Here is a 17,734-nt window from a genome sequence, read left to right on the forward strand (position 1 = left end):
GGATACAAGGGTTGTTGTTTTCCTATGCCTTCGGCAGAATTTATTGTTTGTTTTCTTAGTTGGAGCCATTCTGACTCGGGCAAAATAGAGTTTCCCTGCAATTATAACTTGCCTTTCCTTGCCGTCTAAGGATGTTGAATTTTATCGCATACACTTAGTGGCTAAGTTGTATATATTTTGAGGACTGTCTGTTCAGTTACTTTATCCATGTATTGATGGGATATTTTTGGTGTTGAATTTTTTTTTTTAGATGTTATGTTAGATAGTAATCCTTTGTCAGATGTTTAACTGGCAAAGATTTTTTTTTTATTTTTATTTTTTACTGGCAAAGATTTTATCCCAGTCTGTAGGGTATCTCTTCTCCCTGCTGTGACCCTTGGCTGTGGAGAAGCTCTTATGCCTCACACTGTACTGTAATCTCTATTGATTTCTGCTTGCTATTTGCTGGACTCATAGATTCCTATTCAGAAAGTCCTTGCCTAGTCCTAGGTCTCTAAGAGTTTCTGTTGGGTTTCTATCTAGTGTTTTCATAGTTGTAGGTCTGAAAGTCTTTAATCCATTTTGAATTTTCTTTTGTGAGGGAAAAACATCTGATTTAATTTGTTTATATGTGGATGCCAAGCTTTCTCACCGCTGCCTCTTAAAGAGACAGTTCTTTCTTCAGTGTGTATTATTGGCACATTTGTCAAGAGAAAAAAAAGCTACAAGAAACAAAACCAATTAGTATTGTTGGTCTACTTGCGTTTATCTTTTTTTTTTTTTTTTTTGATTTTTCGAGACAGGGTTTCTCTGTAGCTTTTGGTTCCTGTCCTGGAACTAGCTCTTGTAGACCAGGCTGGCCTCGAACTCACAGAGATCCGCCTGCCTCTGCCTCCCGAGTGCTGGGATTAAAGGCGTGCGCCACCACCGCCCGGCTACTTGCGTTTATCTTACCTGCTCCAGTGATGTACATATGACCCATCTTTTCTTAAACCACACTGTCTAGATTCCTATAGCCACGGCATGATACGTGTTGAAATTAGGTAGCCTTATTTCTCATGGGATGATCATGTCTCTGTCTGTGTAATCATGTCTCAGTATGACAAGATTGTGACAGACCTTACGTTGAGTCTTTGTATGACCTGGAATGGATTGGTGTCTGTACTTGGTGTCTTCTGACTCAGACACACAGTATGTCATGAGAGCATTTGGGTCTTTGGTATTTTTCACAAGTATCAGCATATAAATTTGGTATATGATTTTAGATTTATATATAAGTTTCAAGTTTTTCCTTGGCAGTTATGTGTCCAAGTTGGTTTTGGTTGTTACTTTATGAGATAGGGTCACATTTAGTTTCCATGTTGGCCCTGAAGTTGATATGTAGCTCAGGCTATCCTTGAATTCGAAATTCTACTTTTACCTTACAAGTACCTGGGACTAAGGGCCTGTACTGCCAAAGCAGGTTTTCAAAGATAAATATGTTGAGTGAAGAAGAGCTTCAGGATATTCCAGACAAGAGCAGTGAGGATGGAAGAAGTTGAAAGCTGAGAAATGAAGTGTATAATGCAGAGTGATGGGTGTGCTAGGCTGTAGAGGGTGCTTAGACTTTGGCACTTCATTTCAGGGCATGTGAAACTGATAAAGGATTGATGTTGTGCAGTTAGATGATAGTTTTATATGTATTCATTTAGTAACAGTGAGGGTATGCACTGCAATAGTCCATATAAAATTATTAGTCATTGTAATAACCATACCACAATAATCACAGTGTAATTATATCACAGTGTTTTTAATAATTTTAATTGTTTAAAATTACTTTAAAATGTTGATTATAGTGTGTTGAATATTTGAGAGTTTTTTCTGGGAGCCTTTTGAAAGCTGCATAGAGTTTGTTATTAGTAGGAATCATGCTTGGCTTATTCTGTTAGGAAGAGACTGTCACACTGGCCTGACTTGAGCATCTGATACCTCAAAGTCCACCACGAGAGACACACTTCCTCCAACAATGCCATACCTACTTCAACAAGGCCACACTTTCCAATAGTGTCACTCACTCTGAGCCTATGGGACTATTTCTATTCAATCTGCCACATTCTACTTCTTGGCCCCCGGGGGCTCATAGCTATATCATAATGCAAAATGTATTTACTAAAATCTCAAAAGTTCTCCCTCACACTCTATAATAATCTCAATATTGTTTAAAAGTCCAAAGTTCAAAGTCTTTTCTGAGATTCATGTAATCTCTTAACTATAATTCCCTATAAAATCAAAATGCAAAAGCAGATCACATACTGCCAGCATACAATGGCACAGGATATACATTACCATTGCAAATTGGAGGAAAGGGAGCATAGTGAGGAAATAGTGGACCAAAGCGAGACTGAAACCAGCAGGGTGAACTCCACAATCTACATCTCCAAGTCTAATTGCATTTTGCTCTTTACATCTCCAGCCTTTTCAGCCTTGCTGACTGCAGCACACTTCTTTCTCTTGTGCTGGTTCCACTCTGTGTTGGCAGCTCTCCCTTGGCAGGTATCCCATTACTCTGGGATCTCCAACATCTTGGGGTTTCCAAGGCAATCCAGGCTTCACCTTCGTAGGTTCCCACAATGGCGTCTCTGGGCCTCCATTCGCTCTTGACCTGGCCTTGGCTTCAGCAGCTTTTCTTAGTTGCAGAGAGAGATTTCGTAACCCCTTTCTTTTATCCTCGACTCTAAACCAGAAACACATGGCTGGAGCCAAGTTCTGCTAATTGCTGGTGCTAGAACATAGCCCCTTGTTCAATTATATCTTCACCAGCTTTCTGTTTTTGATGGTTTCCTTTACTGCCTAAGCTTGGCGGTCCTGAAATTTGCTCTGTAGACCAGGCTGTCTTAGAACTCAGAGATCTGCATGCCTCTGCCTCTGGAGTGTTGAGGTTAAAGGCATGTGCCACTACACTCAGCTCTAAGCTTTTCTTTAATTTTTTTAAACAAGTTGAAAACTTGGCTGGGTGGAATCTTCTCCTAAGGTCTCCACTTCCTTTGTTCCTATTAACGTCAGGCTTTTCTTTAATCTGTTTATCTCCTTGAACACAGGGTTTAGCAGCATCCTTTTTGGTGTGCCTTTTCTGAGTGAGCTGTACATTTTATATTTTTTCTTGCTCAGGCTTGCTCCTTTGCATGACAAATCTTCATGCAAGTGAATATTAACAACGTGACAGAGTGACTAGCCTGTTTTGAGATTTTTCTTTGCTAACTCAATAAGAACTCAATTTATGGCCAGGTGGTGGTGGCACATGCCTTTAATCCCAGAATTTGGGAAGCAGAGGCAGGCGAATCTCAGTGAGTTCGAGGCCAGCCTGGTCTACAAGAGCTAGTTCCAGGACAGGTTCTAAAGCTACAGAGAAATCCTGTCTCGAAAATCAAAAAGAAAAACAAAACAAAAAACCCTCAAAAATATAACAACAATAACAAAACCCTTTTCAATTTAACTCCAGATAGACTTTTTGAACAAAGGCAAAAGACACCCACATTCCTCACTAAAATATTTTAAGAACCATTTCTAGGCCACATGCAAATGTTCTTCTCCTCTGAAACCTCTTGAACTGGGCCCCACTGTTCAAATTGCCCTCAGTGCCACTGTCTCCCATACATCTACCAAGATGGCCATTAAACCCCACTCAAAGCACTTAACAGCTTTTCTAATCCAGAGTTCCAAAGTCTATACTCCTCCAAACAAAAGCATGGGCAGGCCTATCACAGCAGTACCCCAGTTCCTGGTGCTAACTTCTGTTTTACGATTCTAGTTCTATGAAGACACACTATGACCGTGGCAACTCTTATAAAGGATAACATTTAATTGGGTCTGGCTTACAGCTTCAGAGATTCAGTCCATTATCACCATGGTGGGAAGCATGATGGTGCAGTGCAGGGGCAAACATGGTGCTGGAGAAGGAGCTTAGAGTTTTTGATCTGCAGGCAGCAGGAATAGACTGCCACTTTGGGCCTGGCTTGGGCATCTGCATCTGCAAAGCCTGCATCCATTGACACACTTCCTCCAACAATGCTACACTTCAGTGACATACTTCTTCCAGCAATGCTACACCTACTCCTTTAGGCCACACCTCCTAAAAGTGCTACTCCTTATGAGCCCATGTGTAGTGATGAGGCGAGCAGGCCTGCTTTTCTTCCTGCCCGGCTCCTGCACGGCTAGCTTTGTCCCCGAAATAACAACACACAAATTGTATTCATTTAAACACTGCTTGGCCCATTAGTTCTAGTCTCTTATTGGCTAGTTCTCACATCTTGATTAACCCATTTCTAATAATCTGTGTAGCACCACGAGGTGATGGTTTACTGGGAAAGATTCAGCATGTCTGACCTGGCGGCTGGCTCCATCGTGTCTGTCCTCACTTCCCTTCTTCCCAGAATTCTGTTCTGTCTACACACCTATGTTCTGACCTATCAGGCCAAGCAGTTTCTTTATTAATTAACCAGTGAAAGCAACAGATAGACAAATGACCTTCCCACATCACCATGGGGCCATTTTCATTCAAACCAACATGGTGTGCATCTGCAGATAGAGCTTCCTTATTTGTGCACACTGCACACAGGGATGAAGGGCAGAGGAACTTGGTTGCTTAGGTCTCAGTGGGAAAGTGACTACCGTGTTGGGCCCAGTAGAACTAAGCTTGTGAAGAGGAAGAAAGGGACAAGTTCAGTCAAATGTGGAGTACAATTTCCTTTTAAAGTAATGTAAATTAATACTGTAATTGTAAGATAAATTTGGGGGATTTTTGATTTCTAATTAAACTTTGCTTATTGATTTTTTTTTATTTTAGAAATTAAGGCCCTTGGTGATATCAGTAAATCCCTGTTCTTTTTAGGGAGTGTTTTGTATTTGTTTTATTTTCATTTACAAATATTACGTGGCAATTTTCTTTATTACTTTTCTTTTTGCTGTGACAAAATGCCTGGTAATAGCAATGTATGCAAAGGTTTGTTTTGGCTCAGCATTTTAGGTACCATCAAGGCAAGGAGGTCAGGGTGGCAGCTGGTCACAGTGTAGCCATAGTCAGGATGCAGCGAGCTATGGCTCGCTCCCTTTTTAACATTATCCAAGACCTTAACAGTTAGGGTGGTTCTTCCCACCTCTGATAATCCAGTCTGGCAAATTCCACATAAACATTCATAAAGGATAGTCTCCAAGGTGATTCCAGATCATTTCAAGTTGACAGTATTAATTATCACAATCCTAGGGAAGCAAGTGAGAGAAACGAATAGTAGATTGGGGAGTAGCAGAGAAGCTGTAAGGAAGCCACTTGTATGAAGAGAGAAAAGTGGTGATCCGGTTTACTGGCGGAGTTCCAGCATGAGTTGGAGACTGAAGGAAAGTCTCTCCCATTGAGGATGTGCCAGGGTTGCCCGTGCTCCAGTGGATAACTCCATCCTCATGCACACTGGGCAGCACTACTTGGTGTCCGAGTTATTAGTAACAGAACAACAAAAAGAGGATGTGAAGTTGGGAGAGAAATGGGTTGGGGGGAAAGTGTGGGGATCAGTATCAACAAAACACATTAGTAAATTGATAAAATTTTCAAATCATGAATATATTAAAAATGTTTAAAAAATGGTTAAGCAATATAATGAAATATTTAACCCAGCTAGTCCTCAGACTGATTTTGCTATTTTAATTTGTAATTTTAGTATCTATTGATTTTATGGATCTTCTAAGTAATTATGTCAATTCATTTAGTGTAATCTACCTTTGTATTTCTGGAGACAATTTTATTTGGACTAAAAAAATAATTTAGTAAATGGGGCAGCTGGTTCTCTCATCACTGGTGATATCTTTTCTGCAGATAGCTACTATGTCACATGGGGAGCCCGGCATAGCTCAGGAGCAAATACAGTTCCAGGACAGCCATTACCTCCACATGGGAAACCACTTGGCAAACTGACCTCTGCAGACCTGAAGGATGTCATTAAGAAGGTATGGAATCATGCCCGGGAGTCAGGTATGGCTATGGTAGTATGTTAAAGTCTGGTTAGAAACATTTGAGTACGTGAAATGAAAGATCACACAACAGACAGAACCTGACCTGCTCTTTGGAGTTTAGTTCACTCTGGCAGACATTACCAGATGCACAGATGCATGTAGAATTACCAAGATAACTTTTTAAAGATGGTATTGCCATTGGGCTAGCGATGAGAATAGTGATTGGGAAGTATTCCTGGAGAGGTGAGTGCCATACCTCACTATCAGCATCACCTGGTGGAAAAGAAAATAGCTGGGGTCCAAGTTGGCACCACCAGAGTCGGGTCACTAGGTGAGAACTGGATTCTGAATCTCCATCTCCTTTGCAGTTTCTTCTTCATGACCTCTCTTTTGCCCTTTCCCCTCCTTGCCTTCTCTCCACTTTCCTTTCTTCTCCCCCTCCATTTGCCTTCAGCTTAGTTGTGAGAAGAGGGAACAGTGTGGCATGTGCATTCTTTTTTTTATGTGCATAACATATGCTTTTGGGTACCCGTGGAGGCCAGAGGAAAGGTCAGATCCACCAGAGCTGGAGTTAGGCTCTTGTGAGCCATCCTACATCCTACATGTATGCTGTAGTGCTGTCCACAGCTAGTTGAGTTTTGTACACCCTTGAACTTGATTGATGTGAGTTTTTCATATGCCTACAAAGTTAGGTTATTACAAAGTAAAGTTTTAGATGTGAAATAAAATATAATCACTTCACCCTTTTCTTGAAAGTGTCAAAAATATAACATTCTAGTCTAAATAAGTAAATTTAAAAAAATATATTTATTTATTATGTGTGTGTGTGTGTGTGTGTGTGTGTGTGTGTGTGTGTGTGTGTGTGTAGTGCAAGAGAGTACATGCACCATGTGCATGCAGGAGCTGAGAAGGTCAGAGTAGGCCATGAGGATGCTGGGAACAAAATCCAGCAAGACTTCTGAGCCATCTGTCCAGTCGCAGAAAAATAATATTTTCATTGTATTAACTAGAAATTGCATTAATTATAAAATCTGTTTTTGTTTTTCAAAGGGTCTTATTCATTATGGACGGGATAACCAGAATTTAGATATTTTACTTTTCCAAGAAGTTCTGGAATATATGTCTAGGATAGACAGAGTGCTGAGTTTCCCTGGAGGCTCACTTCTCTTGGCAGGACGCAGTGGTGTGGGGCGGCGAACTGTCACATCTGTAGTGAGCCACATGCATGGTGCGGTGCTCTTCTCGCCCAGGATCTCCAGAGGTTACGAGCCCAAGCAGTTCAGCAGTGACCTCAAGCACGTGAGTCAGCGTGGACGGCGGCTTCCTTTGTTTGCTTTGAAATCTTGCTAGTTATTAAAACTTGTATGATTTCTACATGTAACACAGTTTTCCTTTTAATTTTGTTTTAGTTTTATTTTCTCCATGATTACTAAAGTTTCATCTGTACCTAGGAGGTTCCTGTTAGGATCTGAGATTATGGGATGTCACATTGTGTGATAAACAGGACTACATATTTGTGTAGGAAGAATATACTTTAAAAATATTCAGTTTTGCTTCACTGACTTACTTCTAAAATCAGTTTTCCTTCAAGTGGTAGTTATTGATGACTCTAATTTACTTTTCAAATGGTACAGGTAAAATATGATTTCCTTTCTGTTTCTCTGTTCTAAATAAGTTGGTAAGTAGGCACTAAGTAAGCTAGGTATGGACACTTGGGAGGAAAAGGCAGCAGGATTCTGACAAGTTCAAGCCAGCCTTAGTCACATAGCAAGATGCTGTGTCTCATAAACAATGCTAGCCATAAGAGCACACCAAGCAGCAAGTGGACAAGTGACTTATAGGCCCTTCCTTGTGTGGAGAGCGCGCTGCTCTGGAGCCTGTGGTGTGCCGTGGCCAGCTCCACATGCACACTGTTCTTGTCACTCTTCAGACTATTGAAGGGTATGTTGTCATGTTGTCCTGCCAGCCACGGGTTGTCGTCTTTAACTTCTCCCAAAGTCCCTGAGAGGACTGGTCTTCCCTGTTCCACAGGTGCTGCATCTCGCGGGGATAGAGGCTCAGCAGGTAGTCTTACTTCTGGAGGATTACCAGTTTGTACATCCTACATTTTTGGAGATGATCAATAGCCTTTTGTCTTCAGGCAAGTGAATGGTTTCTGTGAAGCAAATATAAGTACTACTGTAAAGATTATTCCATTGAAGTTACTGTATAAAGTTTACCTGTGTTACTGGACCTTGAACATAGTTGTTACTGAGGTCATGAGAGTGCACACATGGTTATGACTAAAGAATTGAGATCGCAAGCTTTATAAAGCTAAGAATTATGTAAAAGTTATTGTTAGTACCTCTGGTAGTGACTGAACAGAAAAATTTAAAGTAAAAATTGAAAAGCATTTCTTGTTTTTTTTTTTAATTAAAAAATTTACACTTCCTCGCCTCCTCCCATTCCCCTCCTGTTGCCCCACTCACTCTCCTCCCTCCCCCTCCATCCTTAGGAGAAGGCAGGGAACCCTGCCCTGTGGGAAGTCCAAGGCCCTCCCCACTACATCCAGGCCTAGGAAGCTTTGCATCCAAATAGGCTAGGGTCCCAAAAAGCCAGTACATGCAGTAGAAACAAGCCCCAGTGCCTTTATCAATGGCTTCTCAGTCAGCCCCCATTTTCAGACACAATCAGAGTCCAGTTTGATTGCATGCTCATTCATGAAAAGCATTTCGTATGTAAAATTTGTCTTGAATTGGTGTATGCTAGTCAAAGTAGAAAAAAAATGTTTACTGCTTTTCCATAGGCGAGGTCCCTGGCTTGTACACTCTGGAAGAGCTAGAGCCTTTGCTGTCGCCTCTGAAAGATCAAGCTTCCCAGGATGGTTTCTTTGGACCAGTCTTCAATTACTTCACTTATAGTAAGAGGCAGAGAGTTCACCGCTAAGTTTATATTCTGCTTGGTGTGAAATAATAGGATTTAATATGGCGTTCTGCACAGCTTGGCACCTTGGCCTGATTAGGGGTGGAGAGGGAATGAAGAAAACATAGTAAACTTAATAAATGACAAATAGCTGCACGGAGAAATCGGGGCTCCCAGAACCTCAGTGCGATTATTGTATAGAGCAGAGGAGGCGGACCTCCCCTAGCTAGGTGTGCAGTTACTAGTTTAGAACACACTGCTCGGTCGTTCATAAACAGTCATACTTTTGCACACTGCCAACATTTTCACTTAGACTTTAGAAGGATTTTGCCATCTTCCTAAGCTTGACCCAGGCAGGGGTAAGGTTTTGCCAACTTCTCATGGGCCTGAGGCCTTGTCCTTGACATGGCTGTGTACTTGTTAAGCATAACACTCACTCAGGACTTCCTTGGCTCTCCACAATTTAATTTGTCATAATTTTTCATTAGATTGTGAAGGTATCTTAAATTTAGGGTTCTTTGATAATTAATGACTTTTTTGTTATTTTTTCTTGAGATTTTAGAAAGTAACACAGAAGAAGCCTATGATAACAATATCTTAGGAAATTTTATCAGAGGGCAGTGTTGGAATTGCAGTGATGGTTTTGGAATACCAGCCTTGCTGTTTGCATTTTCATTTGATTGTATTATACTTACTACACTAGTAGATCTTGTCTTAAATAAGACAGGTTTTATAGTGTTTTTAAATGCTAAGTAGCTAATTATTTATACAGAAGCATTTTCTTGTGCACTATGGAAATAAAATAGAATTTTTTAAAAGCATAGATCCCAGCACCCAGCCATTCCTGTATGATATCTTTATGAATCTTTTTCTGAGTATGTGTGACTCACAAAACACAGGTGAAGAAATATTTTTATTCATTCTTTGAGAATTCGTACACATATACTATAGATCTCACCCAACTCCCAACTTGCTGCCTTCTTTCCGTAGCCCACTGAGCTGAGTTATGCTGTCCTGGTTTCAGTGGGTGTGGGGCCGGATACTGATCTTAGGCCATCTACCAGGGCCGCTTCCTTGAAGAAGCTAGTCATTTTTTAACCAGTGTAAAAATCTCGCCTTAATATTATGTTGTAGTTTGCTTTTTTCCCCCCATAAGCAGCTCCTACTGTTTCATTAAAAATATGTTTACCATAAAACCAGTCCATTTATAAGTTCCTTGATTTATGGTTGTTCTCATAATTTTTCCATGATTACAGTTTTTCACATTTTTTTAAGGAATTCAACAAAATTTGCATATTGTCTTGATTATGGATTCTGCAAATATGAATTTCATAATAAACTGCGAGAGTAATCCCGCTCTGCATAAGAAGTGCCAGGTGCTGTGGATGGAGGGCTGGTCCGACAGCAGCATGAAGAAGGTATGCTCTGCCCTGACGCTGAGCTTGCTCTGCTCATGCCCTCTCCCAGCTTAGCTTAACTGAGGCCCTGGGCATTTCTACTATGTCTGACAGCATGCCTGTTTTCTTTTCATTCTTAGGATAGTTTAGTTGAATACAGAATTTTAGGTGGCAACTTCAAGTATAAAAATTTTAATAGAATAAAGAGATAATTATCTTTTAAAAAATTGTACGACTTGGATTTATTAGCCTAACAGGCACAAGCCTAGATTTTTTTTAAATGCATAGTAAGAAATTTAAAAAGTGAAAATTTAAAAATTTAAGTTATTTTAAAAAGCACATTGAGGGATTGGATAGAGGAGATCTCCTGGGTGTACTGGGGGCACATAAGCATGGGAACTTGAGGGGTTAGATAGGAGGGGGTGGGCAGAGGCGGGTGTGTTGAAAGGGATGACTGGAATTGGGGCTTTATGGGTTGGGTAGAAGCCTGATGCAAGGGAAACTCCCTCCGAATCTACAAGGATGGCCCCAGCTAAGACTCTTGGCAGTAGTGAATTCACAGTGATCACAGCCATCCCCTGTGATCATATTGGTGACTACTGCAGTTGTCATCGGAGAGCCTTCATCCAGTGGCGGATGGAGGTAGATTCAGAGACCCATGGCCAAACATTGGGCAGAGCTTGGGGAGTCCTGCTGAGGAGAGGGAGAAGGGATTGGGGGAGCCTGGAGGATCAGGGATTTGCAGAAAAACTCACAGAAATGGCTAGCCTGGCTCATGGGAACTCACAGAATCACAGTCTGAATCAACAACCAGGGAGCCTGCATGGGAATGACCTGGGCCCTTTGCATCTGTGTCAGGGTTGTGTAGCTGGATCTATTTGGGGTACTCCAGGAGGTAGGAGCAGGGCTGTTAGTGTGCTTTGACAGGTTCTTGGGAATCAATTCCTTATGCTGGGTTGCCTTGCCCAACCTTTAGAGAGGGGGGGATTCGTGATCTTAAGGCAGCTTGTCATGGGAGGCCTGTCCCTTTCTGAGCAAATACAGAGGAGGGTAGATGGGGGCGGGCAGAGGAGAAGGATGGGAAACTGAAATTGAGTTTCCTGTATGAGTTCATAGCACCATTCTAACTACAATCCACTTACTTTACTTTAATTGAATCAGTAATAACTTAGACATTAGGCTTTGAATAATATTCATACCTCCAATCGCTTACTTCCTTTTGTATACTGGAGGTACATATCGTGTCTGGTATGTTTCAGAGCAGTGTGATGTTGCATCTCAGACAAAGCTTTAAACAGATGGAGGGCAGGCAAGGCTTTTTACCTGTGTGAATAGAGAGTGAGTAACTGTGAAGTTCTGGATATGCTTCTCTGTTTTCTCCCTGAATTCAGAAGTGATTTGATTACTTGAGATGAAGGATGAGGGGAGACACTTGGGGTTGCCATCTGGTCTCTATACATACTTCCATCCCTCACAAGTGCTCTCTCAAAAACCCTGTACCTGACAAATGTTCACTTAAGGCTTCTTAGAGGCTTTTCTGCTTTGTCATGAATCAGTGAAAGGAAGGTGAACATTAGTTAAAGGATGTGTAGTGGGTTACATTTCATCCAGTGGTAAAGAATGCTCTGTATTTTAGATACCAGAGATGTTGTTCAGTGAAACAGATTGTGAAGAAAAACTTGACAAAAAAAGAAAGGAAGAAAAGAAGAAAAATTCAGGTAGTATTTTGGTGTAATATATTTATTTATTTACTTTTGTGTTTAAGAGATACTACTTTTTCTCATGTTAGAGATTCATGGGTGATGATTATAAATTTAAATAATGTGAACTATAGCACACCTTTCTCTGTTCCGTCAGCTTCTAAATAGCAACATGGAGACTTATTATTAATTATGAAAGCTTGGCCTTACCTTAGGCTTGTCCTAGTAGCTCTTACAACTTAAATCAACCCATGATTTTAATTCTTGTTCCTTCATGTGACTCTTCACCTGACTATATTCTGCCCTGCTATAGGTCAAAGCAGCTTATTTATTAACCAATGGGAATAAAATATATTCACAGCATACAGAGGGGAATCCCACATCATCTCCCCTTTTCTGTCTAAATAAAAAGGAAGGTTTTAACTTTAACATATTAAAATTACATATAACAAAACAGGTATCAAGCAAGAATTATAGTTACAATATTTCTTTGTGAGTCTAAAGTTTCATATCTAATATATCTTTTATCATAAGTAAGGAAAACTATAACTATCTAGTTTTCAACTCCATCAAAGACTTCAGAAGGATATAATGTTACCTAAGTAAACAGCAAGTATATTGTAAGCAACTTCCAAAACTCTAGAATTGACAGAGACATTTTTTTTGCCTGGACAGTCACCCTGAGTTCTTCTGTAACATTGGGCATCTGTCTTCAGTATACAGGCCCATAGTATCTGGCAGATTTTTTTCATGAAGTAGGAAATTTGAACAACTATTTTTACTATATTGGCAGTTTGTTAGTCAGTTTCTTCTGTGTCTTGCAGAATGTGTGGTAGTTTCCTCTGTGAAGCAGGAACCCTGAAGGACCATTCCATCTTTTGGAAAGTTCTGCAGTCACTTTTCTGTGGGTCCTGCATGTCCGGTTCATACAGCATACCATCAAGCAGTCCAGGCAAGAACAATTTCTTGCCAAAATGGCTAGCCTTGTCACATTGAAGGCAAATTCCATAATGAGTTTCTTCAATGTCCATCAACCTCTTTGTAGTAATTGTTGCTGCCAGAAGCAGACATGTCTCACTGTTGAGAAAAGTCTAAGTTCTTAAAACATTTTAAATGCCATTTCTGTAGGTCTTTGAAGTCTTTGAAGGTTGTCTATCTAACTGAAATATACCTCTGTATATCTAGAAAACCTAAGTAACATGACTACAAATTTAACTATTATCATTGACTATCTATTAATTCATAATTTTAATTATATTATATTTTAAATGAGCTATATATACATAATACCTTAAACAAGAATAGAAATATACATATAGTAAAACTGACCTTGAATTTGTATCAGTTAGACCAAGATCCACACCAATGTAAAATATTCACCTTTATATCATATCCCCCCCTGTTTTTTTAAGAAAGAGGTTGACTGTGACCATTTAACCATTTATAATCAACCCCCTTTAAATGAAAACAAACATTTATAAACAGTCATTTTGGGAATTTGGACTTGTTTTCTTTAAACTTCTTCCTGCTGTTTGTTGGGTAAAGTGTTTTTAGGGTTCACGGAGACCTTCCAGTGGGTCTTGTTCCATCAAATCACAGTAGCCTGGAAGGAATGCACAGGTTCTCATCTGTAGAACCAAAAGCAGAAACTGTTTTCCAAATTAACATATCTTTAGATCCAAATTTTGAAGTCAAGATACCATTATGTTGGTTTATCTTAGCAGCACTCAGAATCAAATATCTTTCTGCAGTCAAAAAATGCAAAGAAAACACAATAATATACATAATCCAGACTCTCTGCGTATATTTCATCTTTATGTAACTTATTTTTTTACTCTATTATTTTAAGTATTTATTGTGTTTGCTCCTTTAATCTATAATTGTCTGTATTCTTGTCTATACTTTTTTCCTCTCTCTTCCAAGCCTGTGTACATTTTTTTTACCCATACTGTGACCTGTTCAGAGGTTTATTTTTGTCTGAGTCTGTCTGTATTACTTACCTGTAATCATTTTCTGACCAGAAGCACCTTTTATTCTTTTAAATGCTAATCGGTTGTAGCTAGGACCAACTCCATGGCCCTGCCTGTTGGCTCTGCCCCATCCATCATGGCAGAGGTATTTTTACTGCCTTTGCTAACCCTGCTCACCACCCCAGCTCCAGAGATGCAATGGGTCTATGTCTTCATTAATCAACTTTTAGCATTCTGCTCACAAACCCCATTTAAGTGCAGGACCTCCTGAAAAAGCCATATTTCATGCTGCTAGCATGAACTTGGAATCACACTCTTAAAGGAGCTGATAGCAGTTTTTGCTGTTATCACTGAGTCAGGAAGCCTTTGCCTCTGCTTGCCTCTAACAAACAGAGCCCACCTGAGAAAATACTGCTGTCAAGAAGCTGTGCTTAACTCTGTTCTTTTGAGTCTAGAATTCCTTCCCAAGTTCTTGCAGGTTTTATGTGTATGTAGTTGCCTCACATTGGGCACCATATGTAGTCAGAGACTGCTCATTTGTTTCCCAGCACCTAGACCCAAATCATCATACAGAAACTATATTAATTACAAGACTCTTTGGCCAATAGGTTAGGCATATTCCTAGCTAGCTCTTACATCTTGAATTAACCCATTTCTATTAATCTATGTATCACTACTAGGTTGTGGCCTACTGGTAAGGTTCTGGTGTCTGTCTCCTTCAGCAGCAACATGGTATCTCCTTGACTCTGCCTACTCTGTCTCTATAACTCTTCAGCCTGGCTATATTCTGCCCTGTTATAGGCCATCTTTATTATTCATGGTAATATTCAAAGCATGCAGTGGGGAATCCCACATCAGTGGTTACTTGGGGGAAATGGCAGGGAGCTAGACCACTTTAGATGTGCACTTTTATGACTTGGGAAAGATAAGGATTAAGCCAAGGAAAAGGTAAGGGAACAGAAAAGAATGGACTTGTAGGGTATTGGGAATTTGTTTTCATGAGGGTTGAATGTATGAAGGTTGTGACATATAAGAAAGGATGGATCAAGGGTGCTTTACTGGCTTCTGGCTTAAGAAGTAATTAAAAGTTTGCTTCATTCACTACAGGAGGGGATGCAGAAGTGTGTTTTTGATCACAGATACATTGAATTCCATTTGAACTTACTCATAACTTTCTGAAAAATATAACCTTTGAAATATTCTCCCCTTCTCTATCAAATGAGTAGATTTTATTTGGTTTATAATCTTTTCTATTTCAAGTAGATCTTACTGTGTTGACTTTGATTACATGCATAATCTAGTTGTAATTAATTTATAGTGTTATAATAACCCATAGAATGATTTTATAGCAATAACACTACCTAGGGGGAATTCAATAACAGTGGAAAGATAGAGATCACTATAACCATAGAGTTCAGATTTCCTAAAGAGCATAGAAGCTGTGGATGCTTTTATGCTTTTAAGAAAGGTCTTGTAGGCAGGGTGGTGATGGTGCATGCCTTTAATCCCAGCACTTGGGGAATAGACAGGCGGATCTCTAAGTTTGTGGCCAGTCTGGTCTACAGAGTGAGTTCCAGGATAGACTCCAAACCTACAGGAAAAACCTGTCTCAATCCACCCCTCCCCCCACAAAGAAGAAAGGTGTTGTGTTTAATAACTACATAGAGTAGGGTATCTGAGATATAAGTAAGATTATTTAATATAATTTTTAATATCTTAGGCATTTAAATGACTTTTACTTCCTGTCTTTTTCTAGAAGATCCTGAGTTTCTAAAATCATTCTTATTAATCCATGAGTCTTGTAAAGCATATGGGGCCACCCCAAGCAGGTACATGACCTTTCTTCATGTGTATTCTGCCATCAGCAGCAGCAAGAAAAAGGAGTTACTGAAAAGACAAAGTCATTTACAGGTATAGTATCGGTAGTGTTGAAAGATTTCATTTTTAGTTTTCAGTTATTATGTTTTGAGTTACTGCTTATAGGGAATGATTTTGCAGATCACGATGCTATGGTGCATGTAAAATATATTTAGTGTGGGTAATTAATGTATAATAAATCCCCAAGAAACAATTATATTCCATATAGTGTCTCCCATTAGTTGTAATAAGGCATTTTCATTAGTAGTTATTTCACTTTTGAGGGATACTATTTGCTGTTTTGACAGTGTAATGCTGCCCTTAAGGGCCTTTTTTTTATATGCGAACAATTTAGAAATTGAGAAATCAGTATTTAACTGGGTATGATCCATGCTTGTAATGTAAGTATTTGTTAATCTGAGGCAGGAGGATTAGAAGTTTGAGCTAGCTTGGACTAATCAAGAGACTAGAAGAAAGAAAGAAAACAATGGAAATGTAAGCAGTGCTTTTGTAGATATTATTGGAAAGGTTAATATTTGACATCGTGAAACTGAGATTTTAAATAGTTTAAAAAAAATCTGATATTTTCAGTTAAAGTAAAATAATGTTCTTACCCATGCCACTTCTGTAGTGAGTCTTTCCCTGTCCCACCAGCTAGCTCCCTAATTATGGTAATTAATTATGAAAGGTCAGCTGGTAGATTATGCTTGTCTCTAACTAGCTTTTATAACTTAAATTAACCCATTTCTATTAATTTACATGCTGCTGCGTGGCTCACGGCTTATTACCTAATATGCTACATGACCTGCTTCCTCTGCTTCTCCTGGCAACTCAGTTCTTCCCAGCCTCCTCTCTGCTCTGAAAATCCTATCTGGCTATTGACTGTTCAGCTTTTTGTTAAACCAGTTCAAGTGACATATATTCACTCAGTATAAAGAAGTAGTCCACTTTTCCTCCTTTTGTCTAAACAAAAAGGAAAGGTTTTAATTCTAACATAATAAAACTATAATAAGAACAGTTATCAGGTAAGAATTACATTTACAATGTCCAGTCCATTTGTATTTGGCATATTTGGAGAAAATAGCCCCTTATTTATTCTATCTTGATAGGTTCAAAGATCTGTATTTTAATTTACCTTCTATCATAACTTAAGGAAAACTATAACTGTCTAGTCTTCAACTCCATCAAGGATCCCAGAAGGATATAATATTATCTGAGTAAACAGGAAGTGTGGTGCAAACCACTTCCAAAACAACAGAGATATCTGGGTGTCTGGACAGTCACACCACGGTTCCTCTGTAACATTGGGCCATCCATCTTCAGCGTACAGACCTAGAATATCTGACAGACTTTTCTGCGAAGCAGGAATTTTTGAAGGACTGTCCTAATGTCTTGGCAAAGTTTGGCAATCATTTTCTTTTGTCTCCTGCCTGTCCAGTTTGTACAACATACTGTCAACAGTAAAGGCAAGGGTAGTTTCTTGCCCAAATGGCTAGCTTTTGCCACAAAAAAATCAAGCTCCATATGGAGATTCTTTGATGCCCATCATTCTTTTATGAAGTAGATTGGTACTGCCAGGAGCAGACATGTCTTACTGTCATGAAAAACCTTGTTATTAAAACATTAAAATGCTATATTCTGTAGGTCTCTGAAGTGTTTAAAAACCATCTATTTAAAATGTCTCTGATTGACCTTGAAAATATACCTAACATAAGTTTAATTATTATAGATGAAACTACCAATCCATATTTCTTTATTATCCTATAAATATCTTTCATGGACTTGAGCTTTACATTACATTCATAAATGAGCTGCATAGGTGCTATACCTTAAGCAAGAAATGGAAACATATAATACAGTATAGCAAAAGTAACCTTAAATTTGTATCAACATACCAATCCATACCAATGTAAAATATTTGAGACTAGTGAGTATTCAAAAGTAGACTCAA

The 17,734-nt window shown here is 39.3% G+C and overlaps 1 protein-coding gene across 3 annotated transcripts in view; it reads left to right on the forward strand.

Moving 5' to 3' along the window:
* The window catches only part of Dync2h1 (dynein cytoplasmic 2 heavy chain 1), a 224,895-nt gene that overhangs the window by 86,610 nt on the left and 120,551 nt on the right, over positions 1–17,734 (forward strand). For 2 of the 3 annotated variants that reach the window (XM_075966861.1, XM_075966862.1), the window contains exons 48-54: positions 5,822–5,952; positions 7,009–7,257; positions 7,990–8,098; positions 8,744–8,857; positions 10,135–10,277; positions 11,893–11,974; positions 15,683–15,837. In XM_075966861.1, the coding sequence (XP_075822976.1) occupies positions 5,822–5,952; positions 7,009–7,257; positions 7,990–8,098; positions 8,744–8,857; positions 10,135–10,277; positions 11,893–11,974; positions 15,683–15,837 (983 nt within the window). Of the gene's footprint in view, positions 1–5,821; positions 5,953–7,008; positions 7,258–7,989; positions 8,099–8,743; positions 8,858–10,134; positions 10,278–11,892; positions 11,975–15,682; positions 15,838–17,734 lie in introns of those variants that run through there. The other variant, XR_012910066.1, reaches the window with a different exon arrangement.

The sequence above is a fragment of the Microtus pennsylvanicus genome, chromosome 3 (genome assembly GCF_037038515.1).
Source record: "Microtus pennsylvanicus isolate mMicPen1 chromosome 3, mMicPen1.hap1, whole genome shotgun sequence".
Lineage (NCBI taxonomy): Eukaryota > Metazoa > Chordata > Mammalia > Rodentia > Cricetidae > Microtus > Microtus pennsylvanicus.